General features: G+C 42.1%; 1 protein-coding gene across 4 annotated transcripts in view; it reads right to left on the reverse strand.

The window, feature by feature from the left end:
* The window catches only part of LOC127595580 (ERC protein 2-like), a 175269-nt gene that overhangs the window by 125101 nt on the left and 27726 nt on the right, over positions 1 to 22442 (reverse strand). For all 4 annotated transcript variants that reach the window (XM_052057192.1, XM_052057190.1, XM_052057191.1 and 1 more), the window contains 5 exons: positions 20474 to 20641; positions 7779 to 7916; positions 4513 to 4701; positions 1152 to 1193; positions 358 to 551 (listed from right to left, as the gene is read on the reverse strand). In XM_052057192.1, coding sequence (XP_051913152.1) covers positions 358 to 551; positions 1152 to 1193; positions 4513 to 4701; positions 7779 to 7916; positions 20474 to 20641 — 731 coding nt within the window. The remainder of the gene's footprint in view (positions 1 to 357; positions 552 to 1151; positions 1194 to 4512; positions 4702 to 7778; positions 7917 to 20473; positions 20642 to 22442) is intronic.

Below are 22442 nucleotides of genomic sequence, written 5' to 3' on the forward strand. Positions count from 1 at the left end.
TCTGATGTTGTAGTATTTTTTTGCGTGTAACAGGCAAACACAAAGTATACTCAACCTGAGCTGCAAACATTTTCACACAAAAACAACTGGTAAGACATTTCGTTACATGATGAAAAGCAAAGCATGTAGACAATTGACTGGATATACTTTTAGGATTGCATACAGGAAAACATGAGGATGGAAGCATTTTTCCAGAGATAGGAGGAAGAAATGGAGAGTTTATATTTTGCGGATTGCTCCTTTATAAATAGAGCACTTAGGAAGGAATCAAGGATTCAAAATGATTCACTAATTCAGAAAGATGCTTTCTTAAGGACACCCAGAAGGGGCCACCTGTATCTATTTTTAAACACTCACCTCTCAAGTTCATTTATTTTCTTCTCTCTGCCAGATCTGTCCACCTCAGCATCATTCAGCGCCGCCATCAACCTTGCTACTTCAGCTTGCGACTTTCCAGATTCTTCTCTGTAGCGAGCCACTTCTTGCTCAAGAAGCCTCAGGCGAGCTGCAATATCTGGACACTTATGCAATGTGTCCTCTGGGTTTGCGGCCTTTGGGGTGGCAAGTTCATGCATCAGGTGTACAGAAAGTCAAGAAGACAAGCTTTGAAAATTCTGCATGAAGCCTTTGGAATTTGAAAAATGTCCATCATTTCATAGTGATGGTAAAATGAAGTGCCAAGATGCTTCATGAACTAGTTGTCATAGATTCCTCGAGATGACACTTTCTGTTCAACATTGGGCTGAAAACATCAGGTTTCCCTGGCTGCAGAGCGCAATTAGAGGAGAGGCTCAACGTGGGGTAGGCATTAGAGACTCTGCCCAAATGGATCCTAAACACATTCTTTTATTTATATATGTATTTATTAAATTGATCATTATTATTATTATTTGATTTCGTTAAAATTTTCTTTAGTGGTCAGTGTGAAAGGACTAATTTAGCTAAAACAAACAAACAAACAAACAAACAAACAAAAAACCCTGTCAAGAAATACCCATCTTTTGATTTACACCAAAGGAGATCTTCACATTCAGTAGCAGTCAAAAAAACCTTCTCATTTGACAGCATGAGAAAGTCTATTGAAGCTTTTGACTGCTCTCCTGTCAAATATGGAAACCAACACAAGAGCGTTATAATAGCATGACACTTACCGTGGAGCTCACAGCTGGTAGAGCTTCTATTTGGGCTGGCACCTAGAGGGTGAAATGAGTTGGAGAGGAATACAAGTTACACTAGCTTGTAACTTTCTTTGACTAAGTCAAGAAGGGCCAATGACAAAACAACAAAGTTATCATTTCAAAATAGCTTGTTGCATTGATGGTATAAGAATATGATGCGCCCATCTTACATTAATGCCATTACATCCATTGAAAGAATACTATTTAAAGACTACCCGGTAACTGAAACACCCGGTAACAGAAACTGTTTTAGTTTAGTCTTCAACTTCATACAAGCCCATGAGGGAACCCCTTCCTTCCAACCGCTTTCAATATTTGTCCCTTTGAAAATAGCGGTTGCTTCCTCAAGTCCTTTACTATCTCCGGGATGAGCAAATACAAAATCATGGGAAGCGGATGCGGTGCTTTAAACAACTTTGGGATGAAAAAGCTCTGCTAACAACTCCACTGAGTCAGACACCAAACATCTGCAAACACCAAACTGCAACAGCTTTAAGAGATTTGCCTCACACAACTTCAGTATTTACTTGCTGAGGGTTTTTTTCTTAAACACTAGGGTCAAATGAAAGCAACACGGATATTTTATCTGTTATTTATCTATTATAAGGAACTTTGTATTTTATTAATCATGAACATAGTGAAGTGATTGGTCCATAGAGAAATAATCACTGAGAATTGAAAAAAAGTGGTGCGTTGAATTTACTCAATTTTATTTCGTCAAACCAAAATAATCTCGATCCAGTTGCATTTTGTAAGATGGAGTTCATATATAGTCTATTTAAGAAAATGTGCCCAAATCCATATGGTTTTATTTGCAACCACTTGATGAAATAAATCAAATAAATTCAACCAAAACATTTTTTTCAGTGAAGTTCAGTGAGCTTTGATCTCATCTGCTTTGTTAAGTCAGCAATTCACCAGCAAGAAACTTGATTACAACCCACCATGGATGAAGCAGACAAGGGGCAACTCTTATTTCGTTGCATTTAGCATTTGCATTGCTACCACAGCATCGTAGGGTGCAAAGCTTCCAATTTACAGGATCTACAATATAGGTAACTACCGGTACATTGAAAAAAGTCATCTGATCCCTTTTTCAACAGGCAAGACATTTTGCAGTGTGGTTGACATTTGTTTTCAATGAAATGGTAACGGTTGTGTGGATACAAAGCCACTTTTTCCAACCGTCTCTTAATCTGCCAACTAGCTTGACAGGTTACCTATTAGGCGGAGCTCAGCAATTAAATGTTCAACAGACAAATATCACGGCAGCTACAGAATGAGATCTGATTCAAACCCAAAGCTTAACGTCACATGCAGAGCTGAACGGAGAAGATGAAAATGGTCGATTTCAGATCCTGCAAAATGGCCACAAAATGTAATAAAAAGAGATATATGACATAGTGTAGCATTAAGATGGCTTTGCCATGAACACACAACCCAGAAAGGGCCTCAACTGCGTGCACTTTTACACGACAACACAACATTCCACAGTAAGACGACTGTCGACATGAGGACCAAAATCTGGGGCCATCTTGCCTCTATTACAGCTATAAGACAACCGCCACAGGTGGACTACTGCCAAAATGACTTCTGGGGTTCGCGCCATGTTTCCCCTCTTTGTTGCCATTAGTGGTATATCTCAATTTTATGGTGTGGGTTTGATTTTCTTTTTTTTACGTATGTATGAATAGTGTACATTTTTATGTGCACTAATCTATGAAAGCATGTTTTTTAAATTATTTTTGACCTCCAGGGTAATAAATATTCAATGCTCGTCACATGGTAATTCATTCTAAAACATGTTCATTCATGCACACTGCATGCATACATACGTACAAGTACATACATGTGTAAAAATATCACACAGACTCATCGAGACTCCGAAGACCATACGTGTTCACACAAACGGCAACACCGTAAGTCCTTATGAAGAATTTGCAAGTTTACATAACAGCTGCGGATGAGACTAAATAATCCAATTATGGCAACACTTCTGTCAGTGTAAATCTGCTGGCTACAAAGAGCTATCGAGCTGCCGTCCCTTTTGTTTGTGGCCCAGCACTCACCACGATAACTCTTAACAGGAATGAGATGTGCGTGTATGCTTTTTATGACTATAAAAGAAAAGTCGCTCATAAATTCTGGACGGATGACAGCGTATGTGCTGGTGTGTGTGAGGGAAATGGGAGGAAAAATACTCTTACTTGGCACCCAATAAGGGATGGAAGGAGTTTTATTTTGCCATTAATCACCTCATTTTAATATCAGCAGCCTAAGATCTATCTCGCGCGGGACGCCCTGTCAATGCTGAGTTGCGAAGATTATTGTGGATACTATCAGGGAGGTACCAGAAAGGAATTAAAGATGCATTTTGGATACTGTCACAAATAAGGAATACAGTATTTGGATTTACCGGTTCCTGCAGAGTAGTGAACAATGTGTGTACTTTGAAGCCACTGTGGTGATTAGACATCAAACACATATTTAGTCACGAGCTGACTGAGTTACGTTCATTTAGATAGGTGGCAGACAGTCAACAGAAAAAAAAGAGCTCCATGTAAAGCTGCATATCCGAGCGTGGTTAGTAATTAAAGGAGCCAAGCCAATGAGTGCGGGGAGAACATTGAATACATAATATTTCTTCTTTTTTTTTCTTCTATTCTTCGACCTGGCTCGTCCGCAAGAACTGTCAACCGCTAAAAGAGGTAATATGCGGATTCCAGCCATTTAAGTAGGTTACTGAAACTACCTTTCCATTTCAACTCCAATGAAAATACAATGTGAAGGAATTTGTTTGATATATTTGACTGCTATTTATTTTGGATTGGTTTCATATATTTGAAACGGTCCTTAATATTTGTGTTCTGGAACTGTACAGATTGTGTGTGTGTGTGTGTGTGTGTGTGTGTGTGTGTGTGTGTGTGTGTGTGTGTGTGTGTGTGTGTGTGTGTGCGTGCGTGCGTGCGTGCGAGCGTGCATGTGTGTGAACACTGATGTTACTGTTTCCGCATACTGTGCATACATCCCACTCACAATCTTCAGCATGGAGTTCTTGAATCAATAAGCAAGTCGTTTCGCCCATTTGTTCTCTTGCTTTTCGATTATTTCGGTTTTGTCTCATGGTAAAAAATAAAAAAATTAGTACAACAACGACCTACAAATTGACCAGTGCTGACATCGACACTTTATAATGTTATCTCCCCCAACACCATTTGTTTCACTTGCTCTTCTCGGGTGCCGCTGAGCATATACATTTGTGAAAAACACACACATGCTCACGTTTCCACTTGTGAAGCGCCCCTCCTCCTCCTCGCGCTCACCCCATACAGACCTCTCCATCGGGCCTCTGGCCTTGCTTTGGGCCCATGATCGCAGGCTGGCTGGAGGACAGTTTCTGAGATTGGAGGGTTGACAGCTTGTCCTTCAATTCCTGGTTGTCCTTCCTCAGTCGCTCCAACTCCTCCAGTTGAACCCTGTCCGCCCGCTCCTTCTGTTCCCGAAGGGTCTCGATGACTCGCTCCTGAGAAGTGAGGAAAATTGAGAGGCATGAGATTGACTCTGGTAAAGACCTTAAAAGATATGATCTACTTGCGTGCTTATTCCCATTAAAGCTATAAACCATTTCACTTCCAAAATGCAAACGACTGTCCGTCCTGGGTGACCATTCGGCTCCCCGCTATCGTTAATGAAACGTAGCCTCTTACTGAATGGGCCCAACAGCATTTTTGTAAAGGGCAGCCAAGCTCATAAAAACAAGTCTGAAATAAGTCCACCGTAAATAAGAGCCGGGACAGAGAGAGATCAGAGCGAGACGCAGTATCAAGACAGATTTATTGAAAATGGATAATGCAGTGCTGGAGATCATTTCCTTACAACTCCACGCTGACTCCTGATAAACCAAGATGGAATGTTTATATCATAATTCTCCTCCTTCTCTAATCACAGCAGCGCGGCTTTGAGCGTTGGCCCTGCACATCTACAGCACGGGTGGGAGAGCAATACAAGGTGTGGATAGTAGCTGTGTGGACTGAAGCCATTATCAAGGTGTTTATTCAGGTGTTTATCTAGGCACGCGGCGCAACTCCGAATTGGGTCTTTACGATGTGGCATTGCAGCATGATTGGCAGCTTTTAAACCCCTGGGTAAATTGGACAAACACACCATCGAACTCGACCTGGCACAGCAATGCACGCAGAGAAGCTTTTGGAGGAGCAAGAGAGAGAGAGAGAGAGACGAGGAAACGACTAATGGGCCATGGGTGCTTTCCTCATGATGAGCTATCAGAATCCGAATCAGAATCATCTTTATTGGCCAAGTACGTAGAACACACAAGGAAATTGTCTCCGGTATAACACGCTGCATTAGTATCATCGTAAACAAGGACATGACAAATAAGTATGCAAGGACATTTGGTAATGTAAGTGAGACAATGTGCAAAGTATCAAGCAGAGCTAAAGTGATCAGTTGTAGAATACAATACGATGACAGTTTGTACAGTTGGTGCAGAAAATCATTGAACCATTTTAGAGTGACCAGTAGCAGTATTTGTAGTACAAGAGAGTGACTACGTCAGTGACTGTTTAGGGAGTTAATGGCGGCCCGGTAGCCCAGTGGTTAGCACGTCGGCTTCACAGTACAGAGGTACCGGGTTCGATTCCAGCTCCGGCCTCCCTGTGTGGAGTTTGCATGTTCTCCCCGGGCCTGCGTGGGTTTTCTCCGGGTGCTCCGGTTTCCTCCGACATTCCAAAAACATGCATGGCAGGCTGATTGGACGCTCTAAATTGTCCCTCGGTGAGTGTGGGCGTGGATGGTTGTTTGTCTCTGTGTGCGCTGCGATTGGCTGGCAACTGATTCAGGGTGTCCCCCGCCTACTGCACGAAGACGGCTGGGATAGGCTCCAGCACCCCCCGCGACCCTAGTGAGGATCAAGCGGTTCAGAAAATGGCTGGATGGATGGCTATAGGGAAGAAGCTGTTTAAGTGTCTGCTGGATGAGGATTTTCTGTGCCCTTGTCTTGATTCTTGCAGTGTGCAAGTCCCTCAAGAGTGGGTAGGGCGGTGCCAATGATTTTTTTCCGCCGTCCTAACTGTCCGTTGAGAAAAGTGTTTGGTGTTTTGGGTTGGAGACCAGGATGTGATGGAAAAACAAAACAAAAAACAAAAACAAAACAAACAAAAAACACCCACAATGAGGACGGATATGTGTGGCGTCAGGCGTGCGAGTGCAACGTGAAATACAAACAATGGCAGAGTGAGCTCCAGGCTTGGTCTGGGCACTAAATCCCAGCATGTTAATTAAATCTGCAGGACTGTGGCAACCAGGTTTGTGATTAACAACACACATGATCACTCCTGGAAACACATTGCACGCCCAAAGTACAAAAAGCTTGCCAGTGCTCTTCTCATCGCAGCTGAAATCTGCATTAAGGAAGCTGTGACCAAATATGGTGGGTTTCGTATTATTTCACAAACTGAAACCGTTGGTCTGTCCGCAGACAGTCTTTGATTTCGACACATTATTTACAAATTCAGTTGAGTGTTGAAAATAACTTGGGAACAAATTGACTTCCTCTCTTGAAAACTACAACTATCTAAGAAATGGGGATTCGTCTGCATGGGCGGCAATATGTCGCCCTAAGATTGAAATTCTAGGTGTTGTTTAAAAAAATAATCATACAAATAATAAGATACATTTCAGTAACCCTAGTTGTATTTAGGTACAGAAGGAACCGGTCAGCCATGAAGGTAAACTTGCCTGCAGATTAATTCCTGTGTATCACGCTGCTTTGTCAATTTTTCCTTTTTTTTTTTTTTTTTTTTTTTGCATATTGCACCACTCTCTAAGACTTTTTAAAAGAGTTTGAGAAGCCGATGTAACCCCAGTCATTCGGTTTTGTAAGGTATTCAATGAGTTCGGTCTGGTTGGCGGGAACACAGATTTTGATGTGCACAAGTGGTGGCAATAACACATCCGTGCCATTTCGATTAATATTACTTTATATTGGCAGTTTCATATGATTTAAATTATTTCAGATACCTGGGTATTTTTTTTAATTTCCTAAAAAGTAGTGATTTGGGAGAACTTTTAGCTTAGAGAACCAAAAAGAGAAAATATTATCAGGATGAGTGGATGTGTGGGTGGATGGATTGATTCCTCCAAAGCTCTGCACAAGGATGAATTTTCAATTCAGTGTTCTCTTAAACTCCCTCCATGCTGCACTTTCGGGTTTCTCACATCTTCTTGTGTGGTCCATTGTCTAGATATTAGGATGCATATGCCCATAAATGATGACCATGAGTCATGGCAAAAGAAGCAAGCTAATGAAGCTTTAGCCATTGAACAATGGCCTTAGAAATCTGTGTACCTTGATGAGTAAATGTTTCCAGACCGTTAAAATCCATCTGGTGTTCTAATGGTTACATTTTGTGACTACACAGTGTCTGACGAGCTGGTTTTAGCATTATCACCAACATCATGCTGTTTCTTAACCTCAGCTGAGCTAAGTTGAGGTGCAAACGTTACATATACGCCTCAACTGGCAGCTTTGCGTTTTGCTATTTTATTTTAAATTCATATTTGCACACTGTTTCCTTGTACCTTCTCAGACAGGGCCTCCTCCAGTGTGGCGAGGGCTGTGTCTGTGTTGCTGGAATCGGTCTGAAGGCCTTGGACCCGATCCCTTAAACCAGACAGCTGCTTGTCCTTGTCCCTTAACTGCTCCAACAGGTTATCAATCTGGCAAAAGAAAATTAGAGAAAGACAAGCGAAGCCCTTAAAAATCCAGAAATGGCTTCAGATTCCAGAGTCAATTTGACTAGTCATATACTGTACATGAAACTTTAGTTTATGAAAAACATGAAAGGAAACACTTGGAAGCGGAAGATAGAGAGATTGGAGTCACTTACTGAAGGTTCATGTGATTGGAACTGAATTGCTTTTATTATGATTATTTTTGAATGATACAAAGACTCAGTTTGGAGAGATTTGAAACTAAAATATAAACAGTGCATTTGTTCTAACTTTGTAAAACAAAGAAACTTTTTAGCTTCTCTTCCTGGAACATTTTGGCCTCTGTACACGATGTATCAAGCCATTGAGTGAAACCCCTGTTTTTTTTTTTTTAGATGGTCTTGGATTGTGATTTTTATTTATTTATTTTTGTGTGCTTAGTTGGTTACTGATGTAAAATAAAAGAAATTACACCCATAATGAGTATGCAAAGCGTAAAATTTGTGGCCGTGAGAATGCCTCTCGTAGACTTTGGAGAGAACAATGTAACATAACATTTGATGTTACTGAAAACATCAAAGAAATGAGAAAAGCAATTACCCCGGCGACCTTTATCTCAAATTCAAATGGCCCCGATAAGACAATGAGTAATAAAACTCAAGGTTTATACTACAATTTAAGAATTGTAATTGCTGAAGGGAAAAAAAGAGCTGGTGGAATGAATGAAGTAAAATGCAATGCATCCTCAGCGCTTCAGTAGGACAACAAAAAGTCACATTTCTTTCCGCCTGCGTCTCTTCTCTGCCTGTCTTCAGACACATAAAGCGAAGTTCATGCAGTCATTTATACCATAGTTAATCCAAGCTAGGGGGTTTTTCTTTGTTTTATTCGGAATGGATCTCAACTTTAACAAAATAATGTTATTCTATATAAGTAAGACGAGAATCTAATAAAAACCAGAAAAGCACTTCAGGCCAGAAGAAGGAAAGGAAAAAAAATCAAATGGGAAGCCACATTCCCGTCATGGGTACATAGATAGATAATGTTGAAATCTCCACAGCTATTGTCCAAATGAATCCAATTAGACTTCAGACTTTGGAGTGCTGCACTCTCTAGAGGACAAGCAGCGAGCTTTAATGGGGCCAACTTGGGCTTGGCAAAAGAGAGAAAGTAGCAGGAAGCAATAGGAAAAAATAGGCCTGTTCCCTTCAGTAAATCTTGATTGTTAATAGCAGTAATTACACTTCAAGCTAAGTACGCTGATTGGTCAGTACATAGACGATAGGGACAGTAAACCCTTCAAGGAATGAGATGAGAACATTTCACACAACCACTGACAGAATTCCAGCAACTTACCCTTTTTTTTCTTGACCATTTTTTTCTAGTCAGTTTCTTTACATGCTACGTTTTCACATACGATAGGCTTCTAAACACTGTGGAAACATTTCAACACAATCGTCTTCAAAATACTGGATGCCCGAAACATACTCAAACACACTCCCGCATAGCATTGCTCTCGACCGAGCCTTATGGACAGCACAGAGCCCTATTTCAGGTCAAATTGAGCATATCGTTCATGCTCTTTAGATAAATCATTACCCTCTTCATGAGGCCGATATTTGCTTTGGCCTCTTAACATAAAATAAGCGGCAGTCAGTAAAATATTGACCTTGACATTCAGCCTACTGTGGAACTGTCTTATAAAACCCAACTTAGGTCTCAGACTGATGGAATTTGTCATTGGAATCACATCGATCCGAAAGGGAATGTGCCATTTTATCCAAAATGTAAGGAGCTCGGACTAGTTTTTTTTTTTTTTTTTTTTGTATTTTTTAATGGCTAAGACGCAGTTGGCTTCATGGCTCTGGAAAGCAGAGCCTTCCTTAAGGAGCTTGGGTGTTGCTGATGAGAACAGCAGTCAAACCCTCGGCGCAGATACCAAGCTCCACTCACGCATGGGCTTTGAACATCCAGTTGTGGTGCACGGCATGTGCTGTCCCACCGTGTACACCTCGTGCTCCACCAGACCTCCTACAGTGAGCTGCTCTCATGACTTGCACTTTGGCTTCTTGGACGCGTCAATGTGCTATTTTCAGACGGCTCTATGTCTGCCTCATTCCCAGACACAAACAACTCCAAAATGTTTATGGCGATCACTTTATCTATGAGAAAATGGGAGCAGACTAAACTATGCCCTTGAAAGTTGGAGTGCCGATGCAACGTTATGATTCTGTGGAATTCACACGCCACCAGCAGGTTGGAGTTTCAGCCGAGAGTTCTTAAAACATTGAGGGCCGATTAGATTAGGTTTGACGGACTCTGAAAACGTGCCGGTTTTAGAATGATGTAAGCAGAAAATAAGGAGGCAAAAATCGATAGAGTTTTGAAAAATGGATTACTGCCCCCACCCTCAAATAACATAAATTGTTAATACAACATCAAATTTTACAAAATGATCAGCTGCACTGCAAAATGATCACTGGCTTACTATTGCATTGTGGTTATAGTTTTTTAGTAACATTGTTATTAGAGTTCAGTTTGACAGTGAATGAGTGAAAAGATGTTGAAAATGTGCTTCTGGCAAAAACACTGTGACCCAAAAACACTGTGACCCAAAAGCAACATGTTCCAGAGGAGAACCACAAACTCAGTTGACCCATCTGTCTTCCATCCAAAGAAAGAACAAGAACTCAGTGGCCTCCGGAAGAATCATTTCAGCAGAACACTGAGGAGGCCCGGATGGATGACCACCTTAGCTTTACAGTGGTTTGGGCAGCAGTTCTCAAGATATCGCTTTTTCTCAGAAAAACCAACCAAGTCTTCGTTTTTCTCCCCTTCTAAATATCTATAAATGTAAAACGGCGGCTGTCGTCAAAATCGACTTTCACATATTGTCGACGCGCATTTCCAAAGGACAACAACCGAACAAAATGTCATAACTGATGGAGTACTTCCCAGGAAAAATCTAGGTCACAGTCAGTCACACTGACTTTTGAGACTACAAAGTGCAAAGTAGTCCTGGATACTGTGCATGCTGTGATTAGAGTAAAGCAGGCAAACATTCCACACACACACACAGACACACACACACACACACACGGCTGCATCTGCATTCTAAAGTGGGCTGTAAACAAAATATTTCAAAGTATACACCTGCATGCTAGTCCCATCTTTGACCATTCGTACATTAATCAATAATCACAAAGGTCCTCCCGCTTGAAAGCTTTCAGATGTGTGTTTTCAAAGGAACGCACAACTCACTTGTGAAGCTCAGGGGAGACGATCACCTTTTCAGTATGGCCTTCGTTTAACCCCCTGTCCCTCCATCAATTCTCACAGCCATCTGTTCCTGGGACATAGAGCGCTGTAATATTATGTGAGCTGTCGCCCCCTTGTGGCCAGTTTCTATCCCCCTACAAGTCTCGAAGTTCTCACATTCATATGAAATTGGACTGTGCAGGTTAACAGCAAATAGTAACAATGAAGTTGTTTTTTTTTTTTTTTTTGCTGTATTTTTTTCATCCTTTGTTATTTAACATATGCTTTATCGTTCCAGCACAATCCCGCTCACAAAAAACAGCTTCACGTTTTGGAAAAAAACAAAACAAAAGAACAAACTGCTGACTCGTAGACTGGCAATGCAAAAGGTCATGGTGACACACAAGAAATTGTAACCTAGGATCACCTTCATGGTGTGGCTCAGAGAGTAGTACTCATACTGTATGCATCATCCATTCAGGAACAGAACGTGTTGATTTGACACACAGGAAGAGGGAGGAAAAGTCGTAGCATACCGCAAGTGCAATCCATCAATCCTTCCATTTTCCATTATGGTTTCACATCCACATTCACCACTATGAACAATTTAGAGTCTTCAATCACCCCACCATGCATGCTTTTTGCAATGTGCGAGGAGACCCACCTAAACGTGGGCTAATATGCAAAGAAACCAGTGATTACCATCCATCTATTCATTTTCCGTTCCACTTTATCCTCACGAGGGTCGCGGGGGGTGCTGGAGCCTATCCCAGACATCTTCGGGCAGTAGGCAGGGGACACCCTGAACAGTTGTCAGCCATTCGCAGGGCACACAGAGACGAACAACCATCCGCGCTCACACTCACACCTAGGGACAATTTAGAGTGTTCAATCAGCCTGCCATGCATGTTTTTGGAACGTGTGAGGAAACCGGAGTACCCGGAGGACCCGGAGAAAATCCACGCAGGCATGGGGAGAAAATGCAAAGTCCACACAGGGAGGCCGGAGCTGGAATTGAACCCGGTACCTCTGCACTGTGAGGTCGAAGCACTATTCACTGGATTACCGGGCCGCCCCAATGATTTCCATCCAAGCAAAATTAAGGAACAATGCATTTAAAATGAAATGTTTCCGCTGCTTCGTGCCCATCCATTCTTTATCGTGTTCATTAGGCTAAGGGCCACCGGGAGCTGGGTCCTATCTCGACTGACTTTGGGCAAAACGGAAACTTCACTTTGGCGCACGTCACATTGAGAGAAAGCCATTCACACCATCACTGAGTGGGAACTGAACCCCCACAGCCTACAATCTCCAGTGGCTGCCGACTTCCCCATCAGAGTTTGATTTATGCATAGCATGCTTGGTGCATGCTCTTCAGTCCTAACTCGCTGGACCAATTGTTTTATTAAATGCTCACTTTTCACTGTGTGAAGTGATGTAAAGTTTTTTTAAGTGAGAAGATGTAAGGTTAAACATTGCACAAAATGACATCCCTCATCTGTGTTTCGGCCAAAAGCAACACTTGTCGTCTGAACTGCATTAAGTCATACAATGCGCATGTTAACAAATAATCAGAAGCAGCAACTAAGTCCAGTCTGACTGTTGGGGGTAACGTGTGGCTTTTTGCGAAAACTAGTCAAGCTTTGATTGTCATCATGAATGTTTGCCGTCTGGTCAAAGCACTGCAACATCACAAAGTCCTCCTCCTCCTCCTGTCTAAATACTCCGTTGGATCCATACATACCAATTATAAAGTACGACACATATGTGAAGCACACACACAGAGTAATATAGCTAAACATAGTGGGAGTTTCTTCTGCCGAGCACAACGAGCAGGGAGGTAAACCTTTAGCTTTGGAATAAAGACAGATTGTACTTGTGTGAGCCAAGCTCTACCTGACCGTGTGTGTCTGTGTGTTTTGGCTAAGTTGAGTCATGTCTCTGCTCTTTAAGCTCAAGACCATATCTCGAGCCCCCCTTCAGCTGCAGAATGCTATGGTAATTGCTGTGTAATTAGCCTGTTGCCTGATTCTCCTGCTCCCAGTGCCATTAGTATTTTTTCCCCTATTTCTTGGGAGAGGATGGAAAGCCAGAAAAGAAAAGTTACCCACTGCAGATGTAGAGTGTCGCAACTTTGTGTTTTACAAGACAGATCAAATGCCGTCTTCCATAATATATAAGACCCCCAAAAATGTTTGTGTCAGATATTAGAAAGTAGACAAAGCAGGTGAGCTTGAGATATGGTTTGTCATGATCAGGCTTGAGTCAGACATTGGTTTTCATCAAGTGCGGAAGTCTTTCAATTGTGTGATTTGGTGAAGTCAAGTGCAGGTGATGTGGTCAGGCAGAAGATGGGCTTGGATAGCTGGAGTCTGACACACAGTCCAACTTTAGGTTTGTCCTGAGTGATGTGTAGCCTGCATGACTCCAATCAGTCAGCCTCAGGCTCTCAACATTAACCCAGTCCGATTGTTGATAGGAGCAGAAGAGGGAGACAAGAGTTGAGGGGTGGTGGTGGAGGGGGGGAACTATCACAAGCTTTTTGCCGGAACTTCTCCGGCTCTGGCAAGCTTATCTGCAGCCATGTGTCCTTGCCCTGATTGGTCAGATGGAATCCATTAGGATGAAAGATGTTGGTGGACTTCACGGCAGCAGGAATAAATGTGGAGAGTTCAGTGTTATCTCAGACCATCTAAGAAGTACAGCTGATACACACACTCAATCACTTAGCTGGAATACCTCCAAGGCAGCCCACGACGTATCTGGCTCTGTGGGCAATTCCCCAACTCGTGTGCTTTGCAAAACATTTACTGATACCACAAATTGGCTTTTCTCGGACACGTTTCCAACATCAAAGCTGAATATAGAGAATCGGTCATTGAGCAGGCAGAACTGTACCAATTCAGTTTCATAGGCTCTGCAAGTTCTTCTGGGAAGATAACGTAGATTCATCCATAATCAACCTAAAATAAAACAATTGCCTTTCCCCCTAAGACAACTTGAGGTACCTTTGCACCATAGTAATGAAAAAAGAAGCATTTAAAATCTTTGTTTTTGGGAAAAAAAGAAAAAAACATGATAATTCTGTCAAAAAGATGTAAAGTCACGTAGAGCTACAAAAATGCCACAAAATACCATAGCGAGCACACCAATTGTGTCACTGTCTTCCAAAATCTACTTACATTCTGGCTAATTTTACAAATAATGTCTGCTGATCACAGTCAATGAAGTCTTCGTTGGAGCATCTCCTTATTTGAGTGGCCCACAGGAAACAACAGCCCTGTGTTTCACCATTCAGGAATGAACATGACATATTCAGGCATCGAAATGCAAACTTGCTTTTTGTTCTAGTTTTTGTTTTTTTACAAACTCAATTCCAATGAAGTTGGAATGTTGTGCGTAACAAATAATGACTTGCAGATCATGTTCAAGCTCTTTTGAATTGAAAACACCACAAAAACAAGCCATTTAATGGTCAAACTGTTAAACTTTATTGTTTTTTTTTGCACATAATCATGAACTTGGAATTTTATGGCTGCAAGATGTTCCAAAAAGGCTGAGAGAGGGTCATGTTTACTGCTGTGTTAGTGTTAGAGGAATCTATGAGCAAAATTGTATTATGTTTAAAGTTTCATTTATTTGGACACATCGAAGCGTTTGGGTGCATATCCAGCACCCCCAAATGCCTGCACACAAAGGCGCCGGCCATCTGGCCGGAGGGCTGTTGAAGTCCACATTAGCACGTCAATACAGGTGGGCGACCACAGGGGAGAAGGCGAAACTCGGTCACAAAAGGGGAATGAATAATTCGGGAACAGCGGTTGAGCAACAAAAGACGAGGTGAGAACACCCGTCGCGCCCAGGCGACATTGGCCATCCGCAAAGTCTGCAACATGTTGATTCAATGTAGACCAGACAGAAAAGGTGCCAATGTATTGGTGGTTCAAGTATTAAAAACAGGTAACCAATCACTACTAAGGAGCCCGACTGGGGGTGCGGCAAGCAAATATCGGGGGCAGTGCTTTTATTGTATTTTGCATATGTTACAATAAAATGTCGAACTCACGGAGACGGGACTTTGAGTGTGATCGCGGAGCAACTACCGTCGTTCGCTCTCAGAGGTCCGCTTCCGCCGATATTGAAGACAATTTTCCTGTGTGACGAGTCGTTTCTTTAACTTTGTCCGAGAAAATCTCTGACAGTTAGATCACCCTTTCTTTTAACAACAATCAAAAAACAATTGTGAACTGAGGAAACTATTTATTGAATCTCTGTAGGTGGAATTATTTCCCGTTCTTGCTTGATGTACAGCCTCAGCTGTTCAACAATGTCTTTTGGCGTATTTTACGATCCATAAGGCGCCACACATTTTCAATGGGAGACAGGTCAGGACTGCAGGCAGTCTAGTTCGGTACCCAAACTCTTCTACCACAAAATCACGCTGTTGCAACATGTCCAGAATTTGGATTAGTATTGTCTTGCCATTGAAACCAGGCCTGGGCGAGGGACAACACCAGGCAGAGAAAGTGATGACACCAGACCAGAGCGAATGCAGCAAGAGTTTGAAAGAGGGTGAGATCGTCAAGGGGCATCTGTCTGACTAAACCAGAAACAACAGAGATTGTTGAGTACAGGGCATCTTTCGAGCACACACGCACACAAATACATTACAACACACATTACAGCATATATTCTCTCTCTCTCTCTCTCTCTCTCTCTCTCGCTCTCTCGCTCTCTCTCGCTCTCTCGCTCTCTAGATACAGTATATGTATATATATTAGAGCTGTCAAATGATTAAAATATTTAATCTAATTAAAATCGTGATTTCCCCTAACACGGAAGTCTTGCTACGGTTTTGTGTAGACCTCATTTCGAATGACTACACCTGGTTCGATGACAACACTGGAGACGTTTTATTTTCGCTAGGTCGCTACCACTGCACCGCTGAACTTTCGTTGTCATGTCACCGTCTCAGAGGAACGCAGAGAAGCTCCACTCGCTTTATTTATATGGACACGGAACACTGTAACCTTACACAAAATAGTTCCAAACAAGTAACAATCGCGTCAGTGGCATACATCGTAAACCTGTATGATACAGAGAGAGAGAAGAACAGATAACTTTGGTCTTGTCAGTGGAGCAATCTGGCAACTTTTTAAAAGTAAACTTTCCATTCATAAACTCTTTAAGTTTCCGTTTTCGGTGTCTCGTGCTGCCGTGGCTGGCAAAACAGACATGGGCGTGGACTTCTGCAGCTCGCTTGTTGTTTTGTTTCTGGTGTATTTATAGAGCAACGTAACATCCGCTTGTGACGTGTACCGCGGTAATCTCGCGAGAAAAAATTTAACCCCTTTAAAATTCATTTAAATTAATGCCAATAAAAACGCGCTAAACTGACAGCTCTAATATATATATATATATATATATACACACACACACACACACATATATGTGTGTGTGTATATGTATATAAATACACGTGCACACACACACGCACATACAGTATATATGCTCCTACGTCCAGTAAGTGCAGCCAAGGCAGAGGTAACTGGAGCTGCCCGTCTGCGGTTGCCATCGGGAGGGAACCTGATAGTGGATACTATACTTCCCCGCACAAAGCTCGGCTTTTTAAAATCATGAATATGGATTGAGACAACCACAATGTTTGAACATGAATAACACATGCGTGCCAAGACCGCACCACAACCGTCTCTGCCTCTGTGCCTCCGCAACCACACCCCCGGTGAAAGAGAGGAGCTGAGAGGGGAAAGAAACCCAAAATGAAAATAAATAAATAAATAAATGCATCATTATGCATTGGTCATGCTCACATAGACGGAGGGGTTCCAACAGAGCTCCCACTGTTTCCCGCGGTGAACCCCCCCCCCCCCCCCACCCCCCCGAAAAAAAAAATGAGAAGGCCGAAACCTTGCAAATTCACATGAATTTGTTCACTTAAAGAGCAGTTGCTCATTACTCTTGGTTAAATTTGGCCTTTAACGATGAAAATCAACCTTAGGCTCAAGCTACAGCAGTGACATCATGCTGCCACGCTATAAGTCAGAGTGGCTGGCCATGGAGGAGGTGGTAGGAAACACGGGCAGTCGTCTCCTGAGACAAGAAATACATACAAGCAAGTAACATATCCCTTGCTCTATTAAGCAACAAGTAGAGCACAAATGAGGGTTTAAAGTATAGCTCTTCACCATTCCAAAGTTCCACATGTCAAAGATCTTTAGAACCTGAGTTTAACAGATGAAGTGTGGTACATTATATGCTGTCATCATATAGAAATAAGTACTAGAGAAAGAAAACCCTGTTTGATTTAGTAGAAAACAAATACGAAGGCTGCCAAATGTAAAACACGTATAAAATCGGTCATTTGCATCATATATTTTGAGTCACATTCATTCGTCTTTTACTTGTACATCCGCATAAATGGTCTACAAAGTGTTTGCTGCTTTTATTTTTCCAGATGTCCATCCAGGAGCTGCCTTTATTTTCTTTTCTTTTTTTTCCCCCCTTTACAACCATTGCACACCCCAATCAGTGTCTGGACCACCACTGTACAACGGTGTAGGCTGAATCCGGTTGTGCGCGAGTTGAGCAACCGGCAAGAGGTAAGCGTTGTGAAAAGCCAGCATAGTGCTTCAGCGTCATCATTCCTTTACAATGTGTTTTGGTTGGATCAGCACGCAAGTACCGTCTCTATAGGGCTGTTCACACGGCAAGATTTGGTCCGGTGCTGCACCGGTGCTGCCCCATTAGAGCGTTCACACGTGCAAATTAGCTCCGGCGTAGCCCCGGAAAAGAGCTTATACCGGACCAAATTTGACCCACCTCAGGGAGGTGGGTCAAATATTTGCAACTGAACGCAACTGGGTTAAATTAGCTCCCAGCAAATGCTTGTGAAGAGTACGTATGGCGAGAATGCGTTGCTTTCGTGCTCTGTCGGACTTCCGTAATGTGTTGATTCATAACGACACAAGACTTGGCTAGTAACATCTTTCCTTTTGTAGGAGACTGGACTGTCTCGGAGTTGTTTGTTCCTTTGTTGTTTGTTCACAACCCCCCGCACCCATAGAATTTATTTTGTGAGTTCCTCTCTTGATTTTCTGTTTGGCGCATTAGTGTTTGCTTTTCTGAGTGTCATTGAAGTCATCGTTCATTTACGTTTTCTTGGGCGGTCACTCTCGAGCAGAAGGCACGGAAACCGACAAGGAGAAGGACGTGCCGGTCCAGTATTCGCTTGAGTTGTGTATATTCATTCATTCATTCATTCATTCATCTTCCGAGCCGCTTGATCCTCACTAGGGTCGCGGGGGTTGCTGGAGCCTATCCCAGCTGTCTTCGGGCAGTAGGCGGGGGACACCCTGAATCGGTTGCCAGCCAATCGCAGGGCACACAGAAACGAACAACCATTCACACTCACACCTAGGGACAATTTAGAGTGTTCAATGTGTATATACAGTACGTTTTAAAAAGAACCAACACGACAGCTCATTTGTTTTCTGTCGTTTTGCTCCGCTGCAGAAACTGCCGTGTGAATGCAAGTGGGGCAGCCCCGGTACAGTGTTTGTACGTGTGAACGCTGCACACAATTTGCTGCGGTGCAAAATATCCCGCAACAAAATATCTTGGTGCAGCACCGGAGCAAATGTGTGCCGTGTAAACGGCCCTTATGCTGAAAATTCACAGATAGCCTCATAATGTGTCACTCAGATTTCAGATTGGCTTGATGAGGCTAGCTTCTGAGGGAGTCCAGACAGAAGAGGATTACAATATTCAAGGCTACAGGAGATAAAGAGGTTTTGTTTTGAATATTACAGTATTATCGCATGGAGCATCAATTTGTTGAAAAACTTCGAGCCGCCCGCATCCACCCAAAGGGCATATCGTAGCCAGCTCATTGCATGTCAATAAATACTATACATCCTCACTGAAAAACATTGGCTCTTTGAAAATTAAAGGCTAGAGTCTATATCAAGTTGAAGGGATGAAGAATCCTCGATTTGCGCCTTGCAAATCAAAACGCTGCCACTTAAAGATCACAAATAATGAAAGACAAGCTCTACTAATTACTATAGCTGGCTGTCAGTTTGTTTAAATTCTGCTTTCATATCACACATCTTACACACTGTAATTGTCTGTCGGAGACTCAAAATGAGAGAGGGAACAGACAGCACATAGCAGGGCATCCCAAATAACAGAGTGAATCTTAAAAAAAAAAGAAAGAAAGAAGCATCCACAGATTGATAGATACACAAATTTAAATAGGACTACTGTACAGTTCTATGATCTTTTCTTGGTTTATCTTCAACACATCAAACATCCCGAGATGTGAGTGGAGCATGAGTGAAGAAATAGAGTTGACTATATTGTCAATTGCAGATTTAGGTTTCTCATTTTAGGGTCTGCGGGAACTTTTTTACCAACAAGAGTTGATTTCAATCATATTAAGTACTGCACACTGAAAAATAAATGGCATGTTTAATTTACTAAATTTTATTTTGTCCAGTGAATGCACACAATACGATCTGGATTGAAATTTGTTTTTGTTTTAAGTAGCTATGTCGCCTACTTAAAAAAAATATTTGGATCCAGATTGCTTTATTTCATGTGTCCACTTGACAAAATACTCTTGATTAAATTAAACGCCAATTTTTTTTCAGTGGAGTTGTTGCAAGTTTCATCTTCACTGTTATGGGCACACACACTGCACAGAAGGGCACGCTTAAGGGTCTGAGAGAGAAGGTATTAAATATTCATGTAGAAAAATGTCCAAACACGCAGAGACTGACGAAGTAACATGTGACCTTTGGAAGCACTTATCATTTAAAAGCAGCAAGGGGGTTTTAAGGCGAGACAGGGAGATTAAAATTGAGGACAGGAGAAGAAACAAGGTAGTTGACAGGGGACCTCAATGCATTTATTGCCACTTCTTAAAGTTTTCTGTCAAAATAAATATTCAAGAGAATTATACCATGTGTACAGTATTTAAAACATCTACTTTATGTCACTTTACATTTAGGCCCACCAGCGTCATGCTTAACACTTAATGGGAAAAGCCATAGACTGACTTACAAACAGCATCCGAGTGGCGGTGTTGCAACCCTTGAAGTGAGACATAGCGAAAGATAATACACCAATACCTTTGTGCATATTGTCTTTATCCTCTGCGAAGGAATGGCTAATATCACTGTGCTTACTGGGGAGTTGAAACGTCTCAATGTCTATCTGCGTGTCCAAAATTTTTCTTTATATTGTATGACTCAGTCATTACTGTGATTTATAGATACATCTACCTTTTTCTGGAGGACCTTGACTTTCCTCTCCTTGACGTCCAACATATCCTTCATGTCTCTGATTTCTCCCGTTAGAGTGCTCTTTTCATCAGTCAGGTCCTGAAGCTGCTTGTTCTTCTTTGTCAGGAACTGTTCTTTTTCTTCCAAACGCACCCTTAGAGCATCTACCTAAAATAGTTAAAAACACACAACTGAGTTCAATGTGGAGGGCCAAACTATTTACAAGAATTATTCTTTGGCAGTGGAAGACATAGGCATAACCTTGAAGATTAGGAAAGACTTATACAACGGCAACAACATTTACAACAACAACAACAGCAAAACTAAACTTAAATGGCATTGTGTGCACTACTTGTGACCTCGGGTGGTCCACATGGAATAAGTGATGAAAATGTTTCACTTTGATTGACTTGTTGACTTTTAAAAGTAGTACACGCTCAACTTTGTGCCAGAAAAGTAAAAGCGTGTGTGGGTGCGATCATGGGCAGAGCTGCCAAAGATCTTACTGTCTACACACTTTACACACACATACAAACACACCCTTAAGTCGCTTTTTGACATACATCTCCGGTCTTCTTTATACTGCCCGCTGTGAGGAAGCCACACACACACACATAAAAACGTCACTGGCTGTCATGAGGGTTATATGCATCTCTCTGCTGTGACTCAACGTCAAATTATATTACCGGCATCTCTTGGGTTTTAAGACTACAAGATTGTTTATTGTTTTTTAATTTCCATTAATGCTCGCTGACCCACGCATATGTTTTCCAGATTGTTTAACAAAAGAGAGCAACACGCTGGTCGAAGGCACACAGTGCTTTTCTCTCAAGAAGTAGCATTAGAATCAGGTCTGCCCCCCTCCGTGTCAGATGGTGCAAAATGTCTTATATTGCTCCGCTGGCAGACGAGAGTCAGACAACCAAGCCAAGTTCTGTCCAGCCCTTCACACGCGCACGCGCACACTCACACTCACACTCACAGTCACACGCACACGCACACGCACACACAAGCACTCCTAAAAACCAGATGACACCACTAATCCTTGCACCTTGGGTCTGTAAGTGTGTTCACATCAATGCACGCTAAAGTTCGGGTTCTGCAACATGAGTGCAAAGAGCCCCACTACCCTCAAATTCCACCTGGAAAGGAGCAATTTAGCAAGAATGTTCTGGAGAGGCTGAACAGGAAATCCCCACTCTCACCTGCAGTGGCCCACTAAGCTGGGATAGTACAATAAGGACACCCTGCTAATACCCTCAAAGAGCACCGACAACTGCCAGGCAGAGAAGTGAAAAAAAGGGAAACCGAGATGGGTAAAGAGAGCTGAAGGGATCCCGATGAGTTAGAACAGAAGGAGAGGTTCAGACAAAATAGAAGAAAAGGGTAAAACCTCAGATGCATCCCTCTGCTATAGAATGTCAACAAAAATGAAACACGTGTGCTGCTTTCTCAGCTACACACCATCAGCAGGACTGTTTGTAGCTAAACATACATTTGTGTCTTTAAGAACAGTGAAAAGATGATGATGAACAGCACAGTATTATTATAATTTCTTCCTTGGCTTTCTGTCACACACCTAAACAAACATTGACTAGTTTAAAGGGAAACTGAGCACCAAAACATTTAAAAGCAAGAATATATTGTATGTGCCCGCACTAGTAAAAACACTGTACTCTGAAGAATTGCATTGATGGAATAAGAATTCACCAGAATAATTCCGAAATTTAAACGCATGCTGGGCAAAGTCATTTTCAGCTGCAGACTGGAAGTGATGTCAAACCATGCCTGTTATTGAATTGTGTCGGCCTAACAGATGTTTGATGATCACATACAATATGTGGACTGTACATAGAGGGGGAGAGAAAAATTTGACATCTTAGGTTAAGAGATGTCAATGAATCTGACTAAGCAAATCATTCAGATGCGTTCAAGATTCTGTGGTTGCAATATGCTGAACGATTGGAAT

This window comes from Hippocampus zosterae, chromosome 2 (assembly GCF_025434085.1).
Source record: "Hippocampus zosterae strain Florida chromosome 2, ASM2543408v3, whole genome shotgun sequence".
In the NCBI taxonomy this organism is placed as follows: Eukaryota; Metazoa; Chordata; class Actinopteri; order Syngnathiformes; family Syngnathidae; genus Hippocampus; species Hippocampus zosterae.